The sequence below is a fragment of the Megalobrama amblycephala genome, linkage group LG21 (genome assembly GCF_018812025.1).
Source record: "Megalobrama amblycephala isolate DHTTF-2021 linkage group LG21, ASM1881202v1, whole genome shotgun sequence".
NCBI lineage: Eukaryota > Metazoa > Chordata > Actinopteri > Cypriniformes > Xenocyprididae > Megalobrama > Megalobrama amblycephala.
Window position 1 is genome coordinate 29,563,982 of NC_063064.1, and position 17,776 is coordinate 29,581,757.

Sequence of the window (17,776 nt, forward strand, 5' to 3'; positions counted from 1 at the left end):
TCAGGATTTCCTGTCACAGAGCACAGCGCAAAGTGCAAACAAGCGATTTCCCACAAATTGAATGCTATCTGTTGTTTGCTTACTCATAATCAACTTTTTGTGCTTTTAACACATTGCTGTGGTTTCACAACAGGGATAGATTAGAATGGAGAACACAGCTTATAAAATGACTCACCTCGAGCAACTATTGGGTTTCTGAAAACTATATGCTTTGCTGGATCTGTGAACTTTTAGAAGATAAACTCTTTCTAAATTCTTTTTTTAAACCAATTTCATTTCCAATATCACATTGCAATTTATCATTCTGTCAGGAAAATGATGCACTAAACCGAGGGATGCAAAAACATACAATGAAAAAATGATGCAAAACGTATTGAAAGTGACATACATTTCCTTACAGCTATAGATTTAAACAGGTTTTATCATGCATTTTATTTAAAAAAATAATATTTTATTATGCATTTTCATATTGTAAGACTTAAAGTCTGGGTCTGTGATGAGGGTGAAACCAAATTTATACAGAAAAAAGAAACTGAAAATAAAACAGAAATAAAAAAATAAAACAATAAAACAAATGGGAATATATATATATATATATATATATATATATATATATATATATATATATATATATATAATATATAATATATATATATATATATATAAAATAAAAATAAATGAAAAATTGTTCATTTTTGAGCTACAGGAATCACAATTAATATTAAAATCATTGATATAGATGACCATAATTTTTAAATATTTGATAATTATTTTTATCTTATTTAAAAATAATATTTTATGATGGATTTTTATGTAGCAAGACTGAAAGTCTGGGTCTGTGACGAAGATAAAACAAAATCTACACATAAAAAAGACTGGAAAAAAAAAAAACAGAAATAATTATATATATTTATATATATATATATAGATGGCCATAATTTTTATTTTACTTTTTTGAAAAATAAATGGGCAAAAAATAATTTATATAATAAAAATTTTAAATATAGGTTATATATATATATATGTATAATGTGTGTGAGTGTGTGTGTAAATACCCATTTGTCTGAATAAAAATCCATCTGTCATAAGTGTTCACACCCAAATATTCCCCAACTGGATTTCAGTGGTGTTACTGTGTCCAAAAAACATCTGTACATTCCTATACATCATCTGTTCTAATTCTGAATAATTCAAGTGCTTACTCAATGAACTAGAAATGAAAACCAGGCTTCCTGAACCAGTCCCACAACAAACAGACTGTGGCTTACAGAAAACTTTGTTCCACGCTCAGAAGCAGCAAGCAGCTCAATCCACAGTGCAATATCGACGTGGGAGTACAGCAACCATCAAAACAGTGGTGGAGGGCATGATCAATATTTAATCAGCTCCTAAAGAGATACTTCTCTGTGATTCCTTAAGTCTGTTAACAGCTGCATTGATCCACCACTGGAGGCTGTCCTCCGGCCTCATATTAAACATACTTTAATCTTAAACTGCTTTTCGTGCTGGTGGTCTACCAACAGCATGTATATAATGGATGTTCTGGAAAGTAGATCCACAGTCTTTACTACACTGTGCTTCCACAGCTGTCGGTCTGAGGAAATATATGAATCAAAGCAATGCACTTAATAAAATATGACATGTGATAGATTCCTGTGCAAAACTCTCTGACATAATACCAAGGCATTACTAGGTCATTCAAATTATTTTTTAGCCTATTTAATTGTCCACCAGGTGAGTTAGAGGTTTCGTCCATGTCCGTAGCACAAACGATGCCGGATGAGTTAGTTAGACAACTTATAAGCGATAGTAATAGCATGTAAGCAATAGTAATAGCTTGCCTAATAGAAAAAAAACCCCGATATAGACAAACAATTATTAATAATATTGTGTTTTATACGTATATATACATTTTTTTTTTTTTTACAATGACAATTCATTTACAGGTTTAAAACATATAAAAATAACTATATACATATCTATCATCTTTGGTAAAATACTTGGCTTTGCAAAATATACAGTATGTTGACTCCATTATAATCTAACAAATGATTTGGACAACCTGTGTTGAAACAGAAGGCTCTACTTCTCATTCATCTCATGTAAAAACACATTCACAGAGTCTATATATTGTAATGGGGAAAAAAAAAAAACAATAGGACAGAAAACACCTTGTAGATTTGCAAGGGAGGTAGAGAAAATAACCACTGGGTGGCACTAGCTTCATATATCTAAACAAATCTGTTTACTATTCATTAAAGGGATGAAAATGAAAATCCTGTCATTTACTCACCCTCAAGTAGTTGAGTTTTTTTGCTCTGTTGAACATAAAAGAAGACGTTCTGAAGAATGTGGGTATTCAAACAATTGTTGGTCCCCATTGACTTCCATAGTATGAAAAAAAATACTATGGAAGTCAATGGGGACCAGAAACTGCGTGGTTACCAACATTCTTCAGAACATACCCTTTTCATTTCCACAGAACAAAAAAACTCATAAAACAACTTTCATTTTTGGGTGAATTATCCCTTTAAAGGATTAGAATTTCCTGATAATTTAATTAAATTTTTCACACTACCGTGGCACTTTGGCCTACGTCACGCGTGACCTTTCAACGTAATGCGTGGTGCATCGCAGAGCAGTGCAAGACGAGCATTTGTGGTTATAAAGTATATACATTTTTATTTTAAAAAAAGACAAAAAAAAAGAAAGACATAAACATCTTGGATGACATGGTGGTGAGTAAATTATCAGGAAATTTTACTTCTAAAGTGAACTAATCCTTTAAAGGGTTAGTTCACCCAGAAACGCCCTCATGTCGTTCTACACCCGTAAGACATTCGTTCATCTTCGGAACACAAATTAAGATATTGTTGATGAAATCCGATGGCTATGTGAGGACATTCAAACTCTCAAGATCCATAAAGGTACTAAAAACATATTTAAATCAGTTCATGTGAGTACAGTGGTTCTATCTTAATATTATACAGCGACAAGAATACTTTTTGTGCGCCAAAAACACTCAAAATAACAACTTTTCAACAATATCTTGTGATGGGTCGATTTCAAAACACTGCTTCATGAAGCTTCTGAGCTTTATGAATCTTTTGTTTTGATTCAGTGATTCGGATCTCCTATCAAACGTCTAAACTGCTGAAATCATGTGACTTTGGTGCTCCGAATCACTGATCCGATTCGTAAAGCTCTGAAGCAGTGTTTGAAATCGGCCCATATAGATATTGTTGAAAAGTCTTTATTTTGTTTTTTTTGGCGCACAAAAAGTATTCTTGTCACTTTATAATATTAAGTTCAGAACCACTGAACTCACATGAACTGTTTCAAATATGTTTTTAGTACCTTTATGGACCTTGAGTTTGAATGGGTGGCCTCACTGAGCCATCGGATTTCATCAACAATATCTTCATTTGTGTTCAGAAGATGAACGAAGGTCTTACAGGTGTAAATCGACATGAGGGTGAGTAATAAATTACATTATTTTCATTTTGGGTGAACTAACACTTTAAGTATCATCAGAGAGGAGCATTTTATGGGTCAAATGTCAAACACAACTACTAAATACGTAATCATAAAGCTTTATAACAATGAAATGTCACTGATGTAAAGAATTCGCACCGGAGGTCAAATGATATGAGCATCAGATGGTGAAAAACATATCGGTAACCCCTAATTAGCTCTTAAAGGGATAGTTCACCCAAAAATGAAAATTCTGTCATCATTTGCTCACCCTCAACTTGTATGAGTTTCTTTCTTTGGTAATCAAACCACTGATAGACCCCACTGACTTCCATAGTAGGAAAAAAATTTTATGGAATTCAATGGCCACCGTCAACTGTCTGCTTACCAACATTCTTCAAAATATCTTCTTTTGTGTTCAACAGAAGAAAGAAACTTGTACAGGTTTGGAACAACATGAGGGTGAGTAAATGATGACAGAATTTTCATTTTTGGGTGAACCGTCACTTTACGTACTAACATAAGCTATTTTGTATATCAGCCTTACATTTGAAAATGCAATAAATGTCTTTTAAATCCCTGTGTAACATTTCATTGCATTCGTGCATTTGGCAAAAACATTTACCTAAACTTAGGCTATACATTTTATCAGTTCGTCTGATCAGAAGGCACACGGGCTGCTCTCCTGCACTGACTGCAGAGCTTCTTTGCCGTCCTCCTGTTGGCAGGATATACAGACCTCCTCTTGAGAAAGCGGCACCGGAGCTTCAACGTGGGGAGTCAGTGCAGATGGGTTCAGGGGGATGGAACAGGAAGCTGTCGTCGGATTCACCTGGCAGTTGAAGGTGGCCGTGATGCTGAGATTGACTAACGGGCTGGAGACGGATGGCTGCTCCGGTAGGGATTCCTCCTGGCTGGCGCGTTCCAGCCAATCACCGCTGCTGTGACTCTGGCTGGAGTCTGGCTGACTCTGGCTGTCCGATGAAGTCATGGAGGGCTCCTTCTGGCACTTGTCAGCGTGTAATAGACACTGATGATCAAGTATGCCGTTCTCTGAGGCATCCTGCACTAGCTGAAGAGAACAAGAGATGGGAAAGTTGAAATGAGGATGTGTGGAATACTGTATCCCACAATGCAATGGGTTTGGTTTGAAATTCCATTACCATATTTTTCCACATTATTTAATTGGATTAATGAAAATAATACATTAAATGACACTGAATTAAATATGCAATGTGGAAATAAGGTCATGTGACTTTAGTTTAGTGTAGTACTGTTTGAAGAATTTGTTGTTGTATATTGCACACTGTTGTAGAGAAGGTAAACCAAATACACCAATTTCGAAATAGAATACGAGAAATACGACTCTTTCTATGTATGCTATATAAAATTATGCCATTTCTTTATTTGGAAGAAAACAAGATATACTCTTATTATATATCTCTATTTGGCTCTATTCTGGAACAACAACAATGATAATCTCAGGTAATGTCAAAGACTCGTATTGTTTTGAATGGGAGAAAGTGTAAAGCGCAATATGGCGGAATAAGTCCCGCCTTCTAAACAAGAGCCAATCGCCGACTGGTAAAGTCATCGTGTCACTTCAGCGGCCGTTAGAATCACCGGTTTCTATAGAAACAGTCAGACGCGCGCCTCCGAAGAGACGCGCATTTAGGTCTGAAAAATACAGTTTTTTTTGTCATGATTCGAGCGTTTAGAAACTAAATTTATGAGCCGGTTGTTGTTAGATTTCATTGGTGATTTCAAATATGAAATTTAATCGTAAGGTTGGCGAACAGTTTTGGAGAATTTGATGTTTCCCCATTCAAAGAGATAGGAGCTGCATGATGCCCAGGATGCCCGAGAGGCGTTTCAAAGATGGCCGCCGAGTGAAATGACTTGTCTTAAAGGGACTTTGGTAATGTTTATGTGCTTTATTTAACGGTATACTACGGGGCTGTTGAATGCTCAAATCTGATTGGTTGATTAGGGAAACGCACGGCTAAAGTAGTTCCAGGGTCTTGACCGCATTGCAGTTCCATATCACTTCACCAAATGATTTCAGTTATTTCAAAAGGTCCTTACAGCCTACAACAGCAAAAGAAACGAAACCCACAATGACACCAACCAAGCAAATAAATATAGTAAACAACAGGATGAAAACGACAAATTATTGTCATGGTTTTTGCCACAAAATACATTTTATTGAAAGAGTGCGCATACTCTCCCGCTCTCTCTCTCTTTCAAACGCACACACACACAGAAACGATTTGTCAGCGCTGCTCTGACTAATTAATCAGTAAAATAGTTTAGCAACTTAAAAGCTAAATTACATTTTAACTGTGCGGTTCTTGAGGTAGATAAACTTATTATAGTTTCGCTATTAGTAGAGATACTGCTGCCGTGTGAGACGCACAGATTCGGGTAGTTCACATATGCTTATTCTCTCTCTCTCTCTCTCTCTCTCTCAACTGCGTTAATAACTGTATCATCTGTATTGTTCTGCTATCAAGTCTCAACCCTCCATTACTAGTTCTGAAATGACGTTTTGGTATTAGGTTTTGGTAACCGTAGTATAAGCAGAATAATTGACTCCGGGCCATTGAATTCTTAGAAAATAACCTAGAAGTCCCGCTTTGTTTCATGTCGTAGCTGCATTACCTCCTCGGGTGTGCATTATTTTCTAAGAATTCAATGGCCCGGAGTCAATTATCCCTTACTTAAAAGCGTGTAATGTGAGTTTGAACATCATCTTGTGTGTCTTTTATTGCCGTACTGAAAGCAACAATGCACAATTCACCTCAGATCTTCAAAATAAAAAAAGTAAACAACAATGTTCAAACTGTCAACTCATTATTGTGAACAGACACGTGTATTCTATGACAAAGATTGTAGGGGGGAAATGGTTAAATTTTAGTTTTAGTACGCTATTTTCGTCTTCCGGGTTTAAAATCTTCATCCTGTGCAGAGCATGATAGTACTTTGATGACTCATCGGTGTTTCATAATTATTAACGAGACTGAGTTTTTTATCCAATGAGAAGACACTCTCTTAATTATTCATGACACCACGTGGATCTTTCCAATGACGAGGACGGTTAACGGCACTAAACAGCGAGAGAGACTGACTGACTGACGGTACGTGTCTGTTGGCGCGGAGCGAGCGGGTAAGCGCGAGTGTCTTCGGTTTATGGAAGTTGAGCCGCGCGTAAGTTAAATGTGACGCTCAACTTCCATAGGAATGAATCTAAAAATGCTCTGGTCGCTTGCTCTGCTCCAGTTGACACGCAGCCTGACTGACTGAGCGTGTTGCAGGTTCGGCGCGTAGATCTATGCTATGTACGCAAGGTTTTTTTTTAAGCGTTATTTTTTTTTCAAATATATGCATGTATAGTGTGTATATAAACAACTATATATTTTATAATGACTGTAATTACACATGTACATTAATATGTTTTAAATAGAATTACTGTTACTGTAGGATATATGTAGCAGGGCATTCAGTAACTCTTGAAAAGACAAAAATAAAGTGTCAGTGTATTTCATTAGATTTTAACTTTTCCAGTTTTTTAAAAAATTGTAGTATTTCCTCACGTTTTACCACTGATTTTTAGTGACAGTCGATATGCATGGGCTACTGGCGATGAGAGTTTCCCCCCTCCCCTCTCCTCTCCTCTCACAGCCACCACGCCCATTTAAGTTGCATTTTTCAAAAAGATTGTGAGCTAGACTTGAGCTGAAAGAGGGGGGTTTCATGACCCTTTAAACCTCTGGCCCCTCTTACCTCTTTCTAGCCCCAACCTACTTTTTTAGTACAAACTACATAGTACATACTGTGCAGTGTGCACTTAAAAAAAAAAAACATACCTTGTTGCCCCCTGCGACCGGAACCTTTTTTATACCTGCTGGAGAAAGACGTCACCGAAAGCATAAAAAGGTGATCTTGATAATTTTTTTTTTTTTTTAAAGAGCCAAATCTGAATCTAAAAAGCTGATAACATTTAACTAATCTAGCAAAATCACTTTATTGATCTTTGATCTCTTCATAATTGAAATGAAAATAACCACAATACCTTTTCTCTTTCGTAACTTGCAAGTAATCACCATCAATGTCAGCGCTAGCAAAACCAGAACACCACAAACTATGACTGCAGAGTACAGACAGAGAGATAAAGTCACAGACAAAACAAGAAGAAACAAAGAAATGTTAAAGGTGACAGAAAGTGGGGAAGGAAATGCATGACTAGGGGAATAAAAATGAAAACAATGTTAAAAGCAATACATCAAAAAGTGACTCACCACTGACAGACACAACAACATGAAGTTGATTAATTGTTCGCTTACAAAAAGTACCAGGTTTTACAGTTATCTTTGGATGTGCCTTCATGAAGTGCCACATAAATTTCATGGCACATAACAAGTTCTGGAAGTAATAATTCCATTAATTTTCTCAATAGGGGAATTGATTTTAACAAGAACTTGCATCTTAAAAACAGCCTTACCGCAGTTGTTAATCAATGATATACTGTATGCTTCTGTTAAAGCAATCAGCTCACATTATTCCAACTTATTTTTTAAAATAATCTTGTTTAACAGTGCAATTCCTGGTAAAAAAACTACATTACCCATGATTCTGCAGAGAAATCTCCACCAATCGGGGGATTGTGACAAGCGAATCATGTCAAAAGAACTCTGCGCTTTCAAACAATGCATATACATATTTGCATTTTTATATATACAAAATCAATACTTTTGTATTCATCCATCATTCGTATCACTTGCAATGCTTCATGGGATTGTAGTTCTTTCCCTCATACTTCCCAATGAATGTAGTCCTTTTTGTCTGATTTTCAAATATTTTTTTGCTTCAAATCAAAGTTTGTAATATTTTGATTCACCTCGTAGCTATTTGGTTTAATTCATGGTTTATGGCATTCAAGGAAGCTGAAAAACTGGGTGGGACTGTTCTGGAATACTTGTTTCTGATTGGTTAATCACAGCATTCTGCAGTCACACATTTTGCATAATGATCGCGAAACTGATTTTTGTACTAGACAACTGATTTCCTGCATAGTATTCTGATACCATGGTAACAATACTGTACTTTTTTAAGGGTTGTAAACTACATTTTAATGAAATGGCCTCATATTTACCAGTGCAGTAGATTAGAGTCGGGGTATCTGTGTCAGAGCTGTTTGTGGTTTTGATTGCTGTCATGCTGCTCGATGGAAGCAGAGATGGTGTGGTGGTCGCGTTCATAGGCTGTGCCGTTAGACTCCTGAAACTACTTGGTTTAGTTAAGCGAGGATGAGGATGCTTGGGTGAGCTCTGAAGAGAAACCTCTGTTGTGTTTGTTAAAGGGGGTGGTGTCACATCACACAGTGTGTCAGCTGTAGAACTGCCTTGTCTTAAAACTGAACCACCTTCACATCTAACAGGGAGAGAGAAAAAAAGAGACAAATAAGCTGTATGCATTTGTGTGTAATTTGCAAGTAGTAAGTCTTTCTTTCCATTCACATCTTACTGTGTGTGTGGTTGGCAGGACTCAGCATTAATGTGGTTTGAAAACGTTCCAGACTGACACTTTTCACACTTGACATCATTTTTAGGTGTTCCTGCATTCACAAACACAAACACAATGATGACGCCACAATTAACTGGCCCAATGAAACAAATATTCACATATTGCATTTTTATGTTAGCAATAAGGTACAAAAGGCTGTGCTGAAAAAGCTTTGCGCCATGCCTAACAATGCCCTTCAGCAGACCAGCATGACCAACACCTTTGAAGAAACGGCACCAACTCCTGCGAGGACTTCAGATGACGCAACGTCATGAGCTCATTGCTTCTACCTTCAATTAAACTGCTAACAGTGATTGTAAATTAATTGCCTAAATTTTTACATTATTAGCTAACTGCATTCTCTAAATTATAATGTTGACATGCATTCTCTGTAAAGCTGCTTTGAAACGATATGTATCGTGAAAAGCGCTATACAAATAAATGCGAATTGAATTGAATTCAGCCTTGACTTATTCACGATACAGCACTAGCCTTCAGTACATTATTGCTTTTATAAAACGGTTACCACATAATACAAATATTAAAGCCAAAAATATGTATCAATACAACTTTCATTAAGTAAACTTTCAATTAATTGCCTTCCTTCCGCCGGAAAAATTTGTCCCTGACCGAGAACATCTACAGAACTTACATTATTACGCCATTAGAGGGCGGCAAAGACTGTCTTTATGAGTGTGTCAGTCAGTAGCACAGACTTTTACATTGAAAAGATAGAATTGTTGTGAACACGGAACAAGACGCAACTGACAAATGCTTTGACTAGTGCTGTCAGTCATGGGAAAACCCCTTAAATGTTAAAAGGACAAGATAATACATCGGACATTTAAACATATTTTTTTATTATGAACATAGGACTGACTTGAAGGAAAATGCTAAATCTGAATGCAGGTAATAAACTCGCTCACTCGATCTCTTTCTCACAACACTCTTCTACATAATACAGTAAGCTTCAATGAACGATATCAATTGAGAACAAACAGTTTACATTGCTAAGAGTGGTTGTGTAGTGAAACACATAACCGTTGGGTGAAGCGGTCATAGCCGTGTTTTGACTGTATTTATATCATAATATCTTTTTTGTATTTGTAACTGTATTTTTACAGTTTTCCCAGAAGAGACTGTAAATTTTAGAAGTGAATGTGTGCTAAAAAAATGTATTTCGTCAACAGACATGTTGCTAAATTCTGGCTTCACAGGCTCTTATTAGTGTTTAGTAGCTAGATTATGTTTGCCTCTTACCTTTTCTGGCTGTGTATTCACCAGGTTTGCAAGATTTATATTTTCTACATTCCTCACATTCAGAAAGGAAACCAATCTTCGAACAGAACATTCCAGGCTTGCAAACGCAAACAGATTTGGTATCAGCGGAGCACTTCGTGCCATAAGCCAGTCCTTTCTCTAACAAGAAGAAGTGAACAGCAAAAATTCAATGTGAAGAAAAGTGAAATAAATATTAATTATACAAGTAAATTCTGTAATACTTATCAGTAAGGTTCCATTTGTTAACATTAGTTCAATCTTGACAACTTGCTGAATAGTTTTAGCATTATTGTTATTGAATATGACAATGTTAATGTATTTGGTCTTGGTGGACTAGATCTGCTACGCTGCTGTAGAACAAGTATGGACTTGCTACTGCTTATAGACACACAGACACGCTACTGTGAGCATGTAAGATATGCTGCTGCTGCATAAATAGACATACAGAAATCCTAAAGCAGATCTAGGCAGGTGGAGCTGGGGAGGTGGAGGGGTTCAGAGGAACTCAGCTTACAGCAAACACTGAATCAGACTATTTAAATGTTGAGCAAGCAATCTGCAGGATCAGCAGAGGCCAATAAGCTTGTGCCATGTGGTAATCATGTGATTGTTAACAGATTGAGCCCACTAGAGTTTCATGACTGAACTAGATATTTAACTATATTAGTAAAAAATTAACTAACAAAGAGCATTTATTAATCTTAGTTAATGTTAAAGGATTAGCTCACTTTCAAAGGAAAATTTCCCCAAGCTTTACTCACCCTCAAGCCATCCTAGGTGTTTATGACTTTCTTCTTTCTGATGAACACAATCAGAGAAATATTAATAAATATCCTGATGCATCCAAGCTTTATAATGGCAGTAATGCGCTACCAAATGAGTATGAGCTGAAGAAAGTGTTTTCATCCACATCCATCCATCTTAAACATATTCCATGTGGCTCCGGAGGGTTAATAAAGGCCTTCTGAAGCGAAGCGATGCATTTGTGTAAAAAAATATCCATATGTAACAAGTAATGAAGTAACATATGTAGCCAGACTGCCTTCTGTATTCAAATTACGGAAAAAACAGAACTGGCGTCGCATCACTTACGTAAGTTGAATAGGGAAGGCGTAGGACGTACAGCTGTCTGGCAGAAGCTACATATTTTACTTCATAACTTGTTAAATATGGATATTTTTTTACACAAGTGCATCGCTTCGCTTCAGAAGGCCTTTATTAACCCTCCGGAGCTGCGTTGAATATGTTTAAGATGGATGGATGTGGATGGAGACGCTTTCTTCAGCTCATACTCACTGCCATTATAAAGCTCGGATGCGTCAGGATATTTATTAATATATCTCCGATTGTGTTCGTCAGAAAGAAGAAAGTCATATACACCTAGGACGGCTTGAGGGTGAGTAAAGCTTGGGCTAATTTTCATTTGAAAGTGAACTAATCCTTTAATTTCAATATTTACGAACACATTATTCAAATCAAAAGTTGTATCTGTTAATATTATTTAATGGACCTGAGCTAACATGAACTAACAATGAACATTAATTTAATTTAGACGTAAAACTAAAGTTAACTAAAGTTAACAAGATGAATAAATACTGTAACAAACATATTGCTCATTTTTACTGTAAATTCATAAGACTGTGATTTTGCGGCAATTTTGTGGAAATCAGCATTTAGTTTGTGTACATTTTATATTTTAATTTGTAATTTTCTAAAATTTAAAGGAATAGTTCATCCAAAATGCAAATTCTCTTAAGTCTAACGGTAGCTTTCTGTGAAGAACAGTTCACTGATAACCTTCACCTCTGTATGCTCATATTCAGATTACATGGATTATAGTTGAAACATAGTCATATGGACTACTTTATGGTGCTTTTTTGTCATTTTTGTTGCTTGACAGCCTCTGGTCACAATTCACTTCCACTGTACAGAAAAGTCAAGTGTGCTTAATATCTCTTTTTGTAGTTTATTAAAGAAAGAAAATCTTCAAGGGTTTGGAAGGGCAAGCGGGTGAGTAAATGATGGCAGAATTATTTTTATGATGAACTATCCCTCTAAGATATATTCCAATTAATACTAAAACAAGCCTTTTTGATTGTGGAGTGTTTTTATTAAAATAGTCGACTCACCATCTTTACACTGTGGACAGGAGAAACAATTTTTAAAATGGTTATAATTTTCTGAGTACTGTCCTTGTTGACAGGGCTCACAGACGGTGTCTGAATTCCTAGTGCACTGCACATGCTGACGCGTCCCTAGAATAAATTATAAATATGTCAGAACTGTCGTGGTAAAAACACAGAAACATTTGTAATCTTGTTTTACAACCAACCTGGTTTGCATTTACTGCAGCATATTTGCAGATCTTTGGCGTAATATTCAGAGGTCAAGTCGTTACATTTTCCTTCTGAGCTATATGGAAGTGATGCCTATGAAAGCAAAGGGACAAAGCCAAAAATATCAGACAGTGACATTTTATTTGGACTATCAGGAAGTGATACTTATGAAACAAGTCATGTGACTTGTTTCCTCATAGCCACAATATACATCTTTGAGTCTTTTTCCCATGGTCACCAATGCTGCTGTAAGACAGATGTTGCTTTCTCACAACGTTAACTGACATGATGAAAAACAGAGTAACTTCAAATGGATGGATGTTGAAAATGCTGACGTGATAGTTTCAAATCTGCACTCATCAGCTACAAAAACTCAAAGAGACTCAGTCTAGTGACAGACTGAATTAACTAACTCATATTGACAAATCCATTGATGAATGAAAAACAGTTTTATTTCAACAAACAACTTATTTAATAAGTGTTCCTTTAATTACTGAAATTTTCAGGAATCACTATCAAACACTGAAAAACTCACATGGTCAACCACTAATTTGGCAAACAAAAATCTACTTTCTAGAGTTTTGACAGATGTGGTTTTTCACTGCGGTTGCAGATTTGTAAATATAGATACAATCAATACGATTCAATTTATTGAAAGGAAATGGGAAATATATAAATCCACAAACACAACTCTCCTTTAACCTACGCAGTGAAGAGGTGAACCACACGCACAGTGGAAACTGACACGAGCCGGTATGAATAGCCAAAATTGGCCAATGGCAATAGAGAGTGGCAAAGATAATCTTCTGACCAATAGATATGATATAGATATCTTGAGAGCTTTGCATGCATACTGAATCTCCAGCGGTTTGCTGTCTGAGTGCATATATGAAGGTGTCCATATATGAACGTACACATGATAAACACTGACTCACAGGATGGAGGTGGAGCAGAAGAGGACAAAAGGAGAAGTGAAATCAGAGGGATATGACTAGCTAAATAATAATATACAAATTAGTGAGGGAGAAACAATAATGACTGGGAAACACAGATCGGGAAACCTGAAAAACTGTTTAGAGGAAAAGCAAGGGACTTTTGCAAATCATCGGGAACTTTTTGACTGCTTTAATAGTCAAGCTTGAATTTGTTTGTGCGTTTCCAAAACATGCCACACATAAAATATACCAAGAGGAGATTTATATTTAATGATGTGCAGAATCTTGCTACATTGATATCCACAAGAATTATACAGAGCATATTAATGAGGTCACATCTACGGAAGCTTGTTTCAGCCACTGAATAAAAAGGATAAAAAAAAAGGGTAACATTTCCTCTCAGAATTTTGGCTTTTCTTACGAGTTTAAATCACAGAATTTAAATGTGAGTTATACAGTCAGAATAGCGAGATATAACTTGGAATTGCGAGTTATAAAGTCAGAATTGTAAGATATAAACTTGCAATTGAGTTATAAAGTCAGAATTGTGAGATATAAAGTCACAACTGCAAGTTATAAAGTCAGAATTGTATGATATAAACTTGCAATTGCATGTTATAATGTCAGAATTGTAAGATATAAACTCGTAATTGCATGATATAAAGTGAGAATTGCAAAATAAACTTGCAATTGAGTTATAAAGTCAGAATTGCGAGATACAAACTCGTAACTGCATGATATAAAGTCAGAATTGTGAGTTATAAAGTCAGAATTTAGAGATATAAACTCGTAATTGCAAATTACAAAGTCAGAATTGTGAGATATAAACTCGTAATTCCAAGTTTTAAAGTCAGAATTGTGAGTTATAAAGTCAGAATTGTGAGATATAAACTCGTAATTGCATGTTATAAAGTCAGAATTGCAAAATAAACTTGCAATTGAGTTATAAAGTCAGATTTGTGAGATGTAAACTCACAATTCTGAAAAAAAAGAAAAAAAAAGAAGTTTCCTCTGAATTGGACTTTATCTCTTAATTTTACATCTCATATTTTTACATCCTGTTTATATCTCAGTCTTACTAGGCATACTAGAAACTTCCAGGCAAGTTGGAGCTAACCTCTGCAGGCCAGTGGCCCTTCAATCAAATTTAACATAAAATCATTACAAAACACATTTTACATTCAAAGATCCAGGTATTTCCCAGTGTGAACACTAAATCTGATGGTTATCTAAAAAAGGAAGTTGCAAAAGGATTGAGCTTTCCGCCAGACCATAATGCACAGAATGATCTAAGAGTTGTTGCAATCGATTCACGCTCAATTCATGTGGTGCATTCACAAATGACTCATTTATAACTGAAAAAAGACAGACAGAACAAAAACCTGGCTCAAGAAACTATCAAAGATGAAACGACGACCATTAACGTCAACTTCCAAATAAAAAAAATCAAGCTTTTCAGCAGGAAACCCACATTCTGAGATAATCCTGCAGATTAGACGTTACGAAAAATGACTGCATCATCTCTCAAAACCACTGACGTCCTCTCAGACAAATGACAAGCACTCAAGATGTTGAGAGGAAATTGCTGAGGTGTGTTACTGGGAAACGACCCACATTTACAGGCCAGCAGACTTCCTCCATGCAATAGTGAGCTTCACTGAAGAACAGACCCGGAGCGCTTATCGTTATGATATCTGTGTCCTTGTAAGTCAGCTAAACAAGTAAAAGCCGGTCTCTTAGCTGATTACAGTGACAAAACATTTACACATTGCATGCAAAATGCACACACATATTTCTAGTTAAAAATCTTTATAACCTTTGATCTTGTAATCTTTTATCTTGTAATCTTTAAAAAAAATAATCACTACAGTATATCTGTTTACTATTTAAGCATGCTGTTTAATCTGGGCTCCAGCACATTTACCCATGACCTACAGATCCTGCAAGTGGAATTACAACAAGTACAGCAAGTGGAACCCGCAATGCAACTTTTTAAAAGGTTAACTTGTTGAGACTATACAAAACAAGGCTGGTTAACAACATTTCATTAGCATGCTCACTTGTCAGTCCTTTGTTACATGGTAAAGTACGCGGATGTGTTCTAGTTAAGATGTGATATACGTGAACTCCCCACCCTCTCAATCTAGACCACAAGAGCTACTTGACATTACACTGCATGACTGTATTGTACAATCTAATGACCTGCCAATCTAGACACAGCACTTGCAGTAGTGCTTATCAACCTGTAATGCCCAAACAGCACACTTGGTTTTGAGATACTTATAATAGATAAAAATGCTGTCTAAGCCAGCACACTTTTATTTTGCCTAGGACACCACATATGCAGCTCATTAGGTTTTTCTTATTTATTATGTCTAGATGGGTAGCTGCTGGCCAATGATGGCCAAAATGTTTTAAGATATCTATGTATGTAGTTCGGGCATGCAGTTCACTAAAATGCTCAAAAATGCCGTCTAGGTTGGCAGGTCAACTAGGTATTTCCCATGTCCATCATTCCCAAAAATACCGTTTAGGTTAGCAGCTCGCTGAGTTTTGCATATGCCCACGATGACCAAAAATTTAGACTATAGAGTTGTGCTTATACCCAAGATGTCTAACATTTTGTCTAAATAGGCAGCACACTATTTTTTAAAATATCTATGATGCTAAAAATGCAGTTTGGCAAGGCAGTTCACTAGTTTTGCCAACGTCGCGTCTATTATGTTTTATGATGCCCAAATATGCTATCTGGTAGGCAGGTAGGTTTTTTCCCAAAAATAACATCTAAGTTAGCAGGTTGCTGTCTTTTGCATATGCCCACGATGACCAAAAATTCAGTCTGTAGAGTTGTGCTTACACCCAAGACGCCTAAAATTTTGTCTAAATAGGCAGCACACTATGTTTAAAGATACCTATTATGCTAAAAAAAAAATGCAGTTTGGCTAAGCAGTTCACTACAATGTAAAAATTATTAAATATATATAATAAATATATAAATATATATATATATATTATTAAATAAATTTAATGTGGTTCAGAGAACATAATATTTTGGGTTTCTGTTGCTGAAATCAATCGCCTTCATTGTATTAACTCAAATTTTTAATTTCAGTGAACTCAATTTTCTCAAAAGGCAAACAGGAACTTACTTTTTAAAGTTAAACCAACAATTCATTTTTACAGTGTAAATGTTGTGTGCGTAGGCACACTTGTTGTGAGATGCTTATGATGTCCAGGACAGGTCATTTTGTTTTGCAAAAGACACCCAAAAATGCTGTCTATGTAGGTAGTACATTATGCTTTACGATGCCCAAACATGCTATCTAGGTAGGCAGGTCACTTGTTTTTCTTTCTCATGTCCATCTTTCACACAAATACCATCTAGGTAAGCAGCTTCCTGGGCTTTAGTGATGACCAAAAATATATTCTAAGTAGAGTGGTGCCCTAAGATTCCCAAAAATACTGCTTAGATAGGCAGCACACCAGGTTTAGGATGCCTATGAAGCCCAAATTAAAAATCAAGGCATGTAGCTCATTAGGTCACTATGACACCCACACTGTTGTCTACGTAGGAAGCACACTACGTCCAAACATGCAGCCTAGGTAGACATCTATGTTGCCTATGCACGTGATGCCCAAAACAGTAGGCAGCTCACTATTTGAGACATAACCAAGCACGCAAGCTCGGCTGGAAATTCCAACAGCAAAAGACCAAAACATAACTGAAAATAAATATATTTTTCATTTACGAAACACATTTAGAAAACGAGAATAACATTTGTTTTTTCTTTTAGTGTTTTTCAGAAGTATATTTTCACGTCTATCAAATACACTTGTGAAAGTCTTAAGTATAAGAATGAATCATTACATTGTGTTTGTCAGCAACACATATAAACCTGCTCGTTACCTTCCCCTCCGCCACACGCCACACCGCCGTCATCAATATTAACCGTGAGATGAGAATCAACATGATCCTTCGGCGACCCGCGACACTGACTGCGAACTGACCATCACTCGAGCTCTCGGCGTCCCGGAAATGTTGCACGATGCAATCCCCCTGCAAACCAGGAAGCGACGGCGTGTGTATGACACACAAACACAGACCTCTAAAGTCCCCACACATGCACATGAGCTCACATGAGCAAAAACTTCATTATGCCTGGAAATAAGGAGTTAGAAAAAATACAA

The 17,776-nt window shown here is 36.2% G+C and overlaps 1 protein-coding gene across 2 annotated transcripts; it reads right to left on the reverse strand.

The window, feature by feature from the left end:
* Positions 1-3,471: 3,471 nt before the first annotated feature.
* Positions 3,472-17,677, reverse strand: tnfrsf1b (tumor necrosis factor receptor superfamily, member 1B). Of its 2 annotated transcripts, none has more exons than XM_048172052.1 (9): positions 17,496-17,677; positions 12,650-12,746; positions 12,447-12,572; positions 10,297-10,455; positions 8,998-9,088; positions 8,627-8,904; positions 7,547-7,621; positions 7,341-7,375; positions 3,472-4,546 (listed from the first exon to the last, which is right to left on the reverse strand). In XM_048172052.1, the coding sequence occupies exons 1-9, from the start codon at positions 17,556-17,558 to the stop codon at positions 4,136-4,138; spliced, it is 1,335 nt and encodes a 444-aa protein (XP_048028009.1). In that variant the 5' UTR covers positions 17,559-17,677; the 3' UTR covers positions 3,472-4,135. The 2 variants fall into 2 exon arrangements, with proteins under 2 accessions (XP_048028009.1, XP_048028008.1); XM_048172051.1 differs by having other exon boundaries at positions 7,341-7,378; positions 17,496-17,675.
* Between the last annotated feature and the right edge of the window lie 99 nt (positions 17,678-17,776).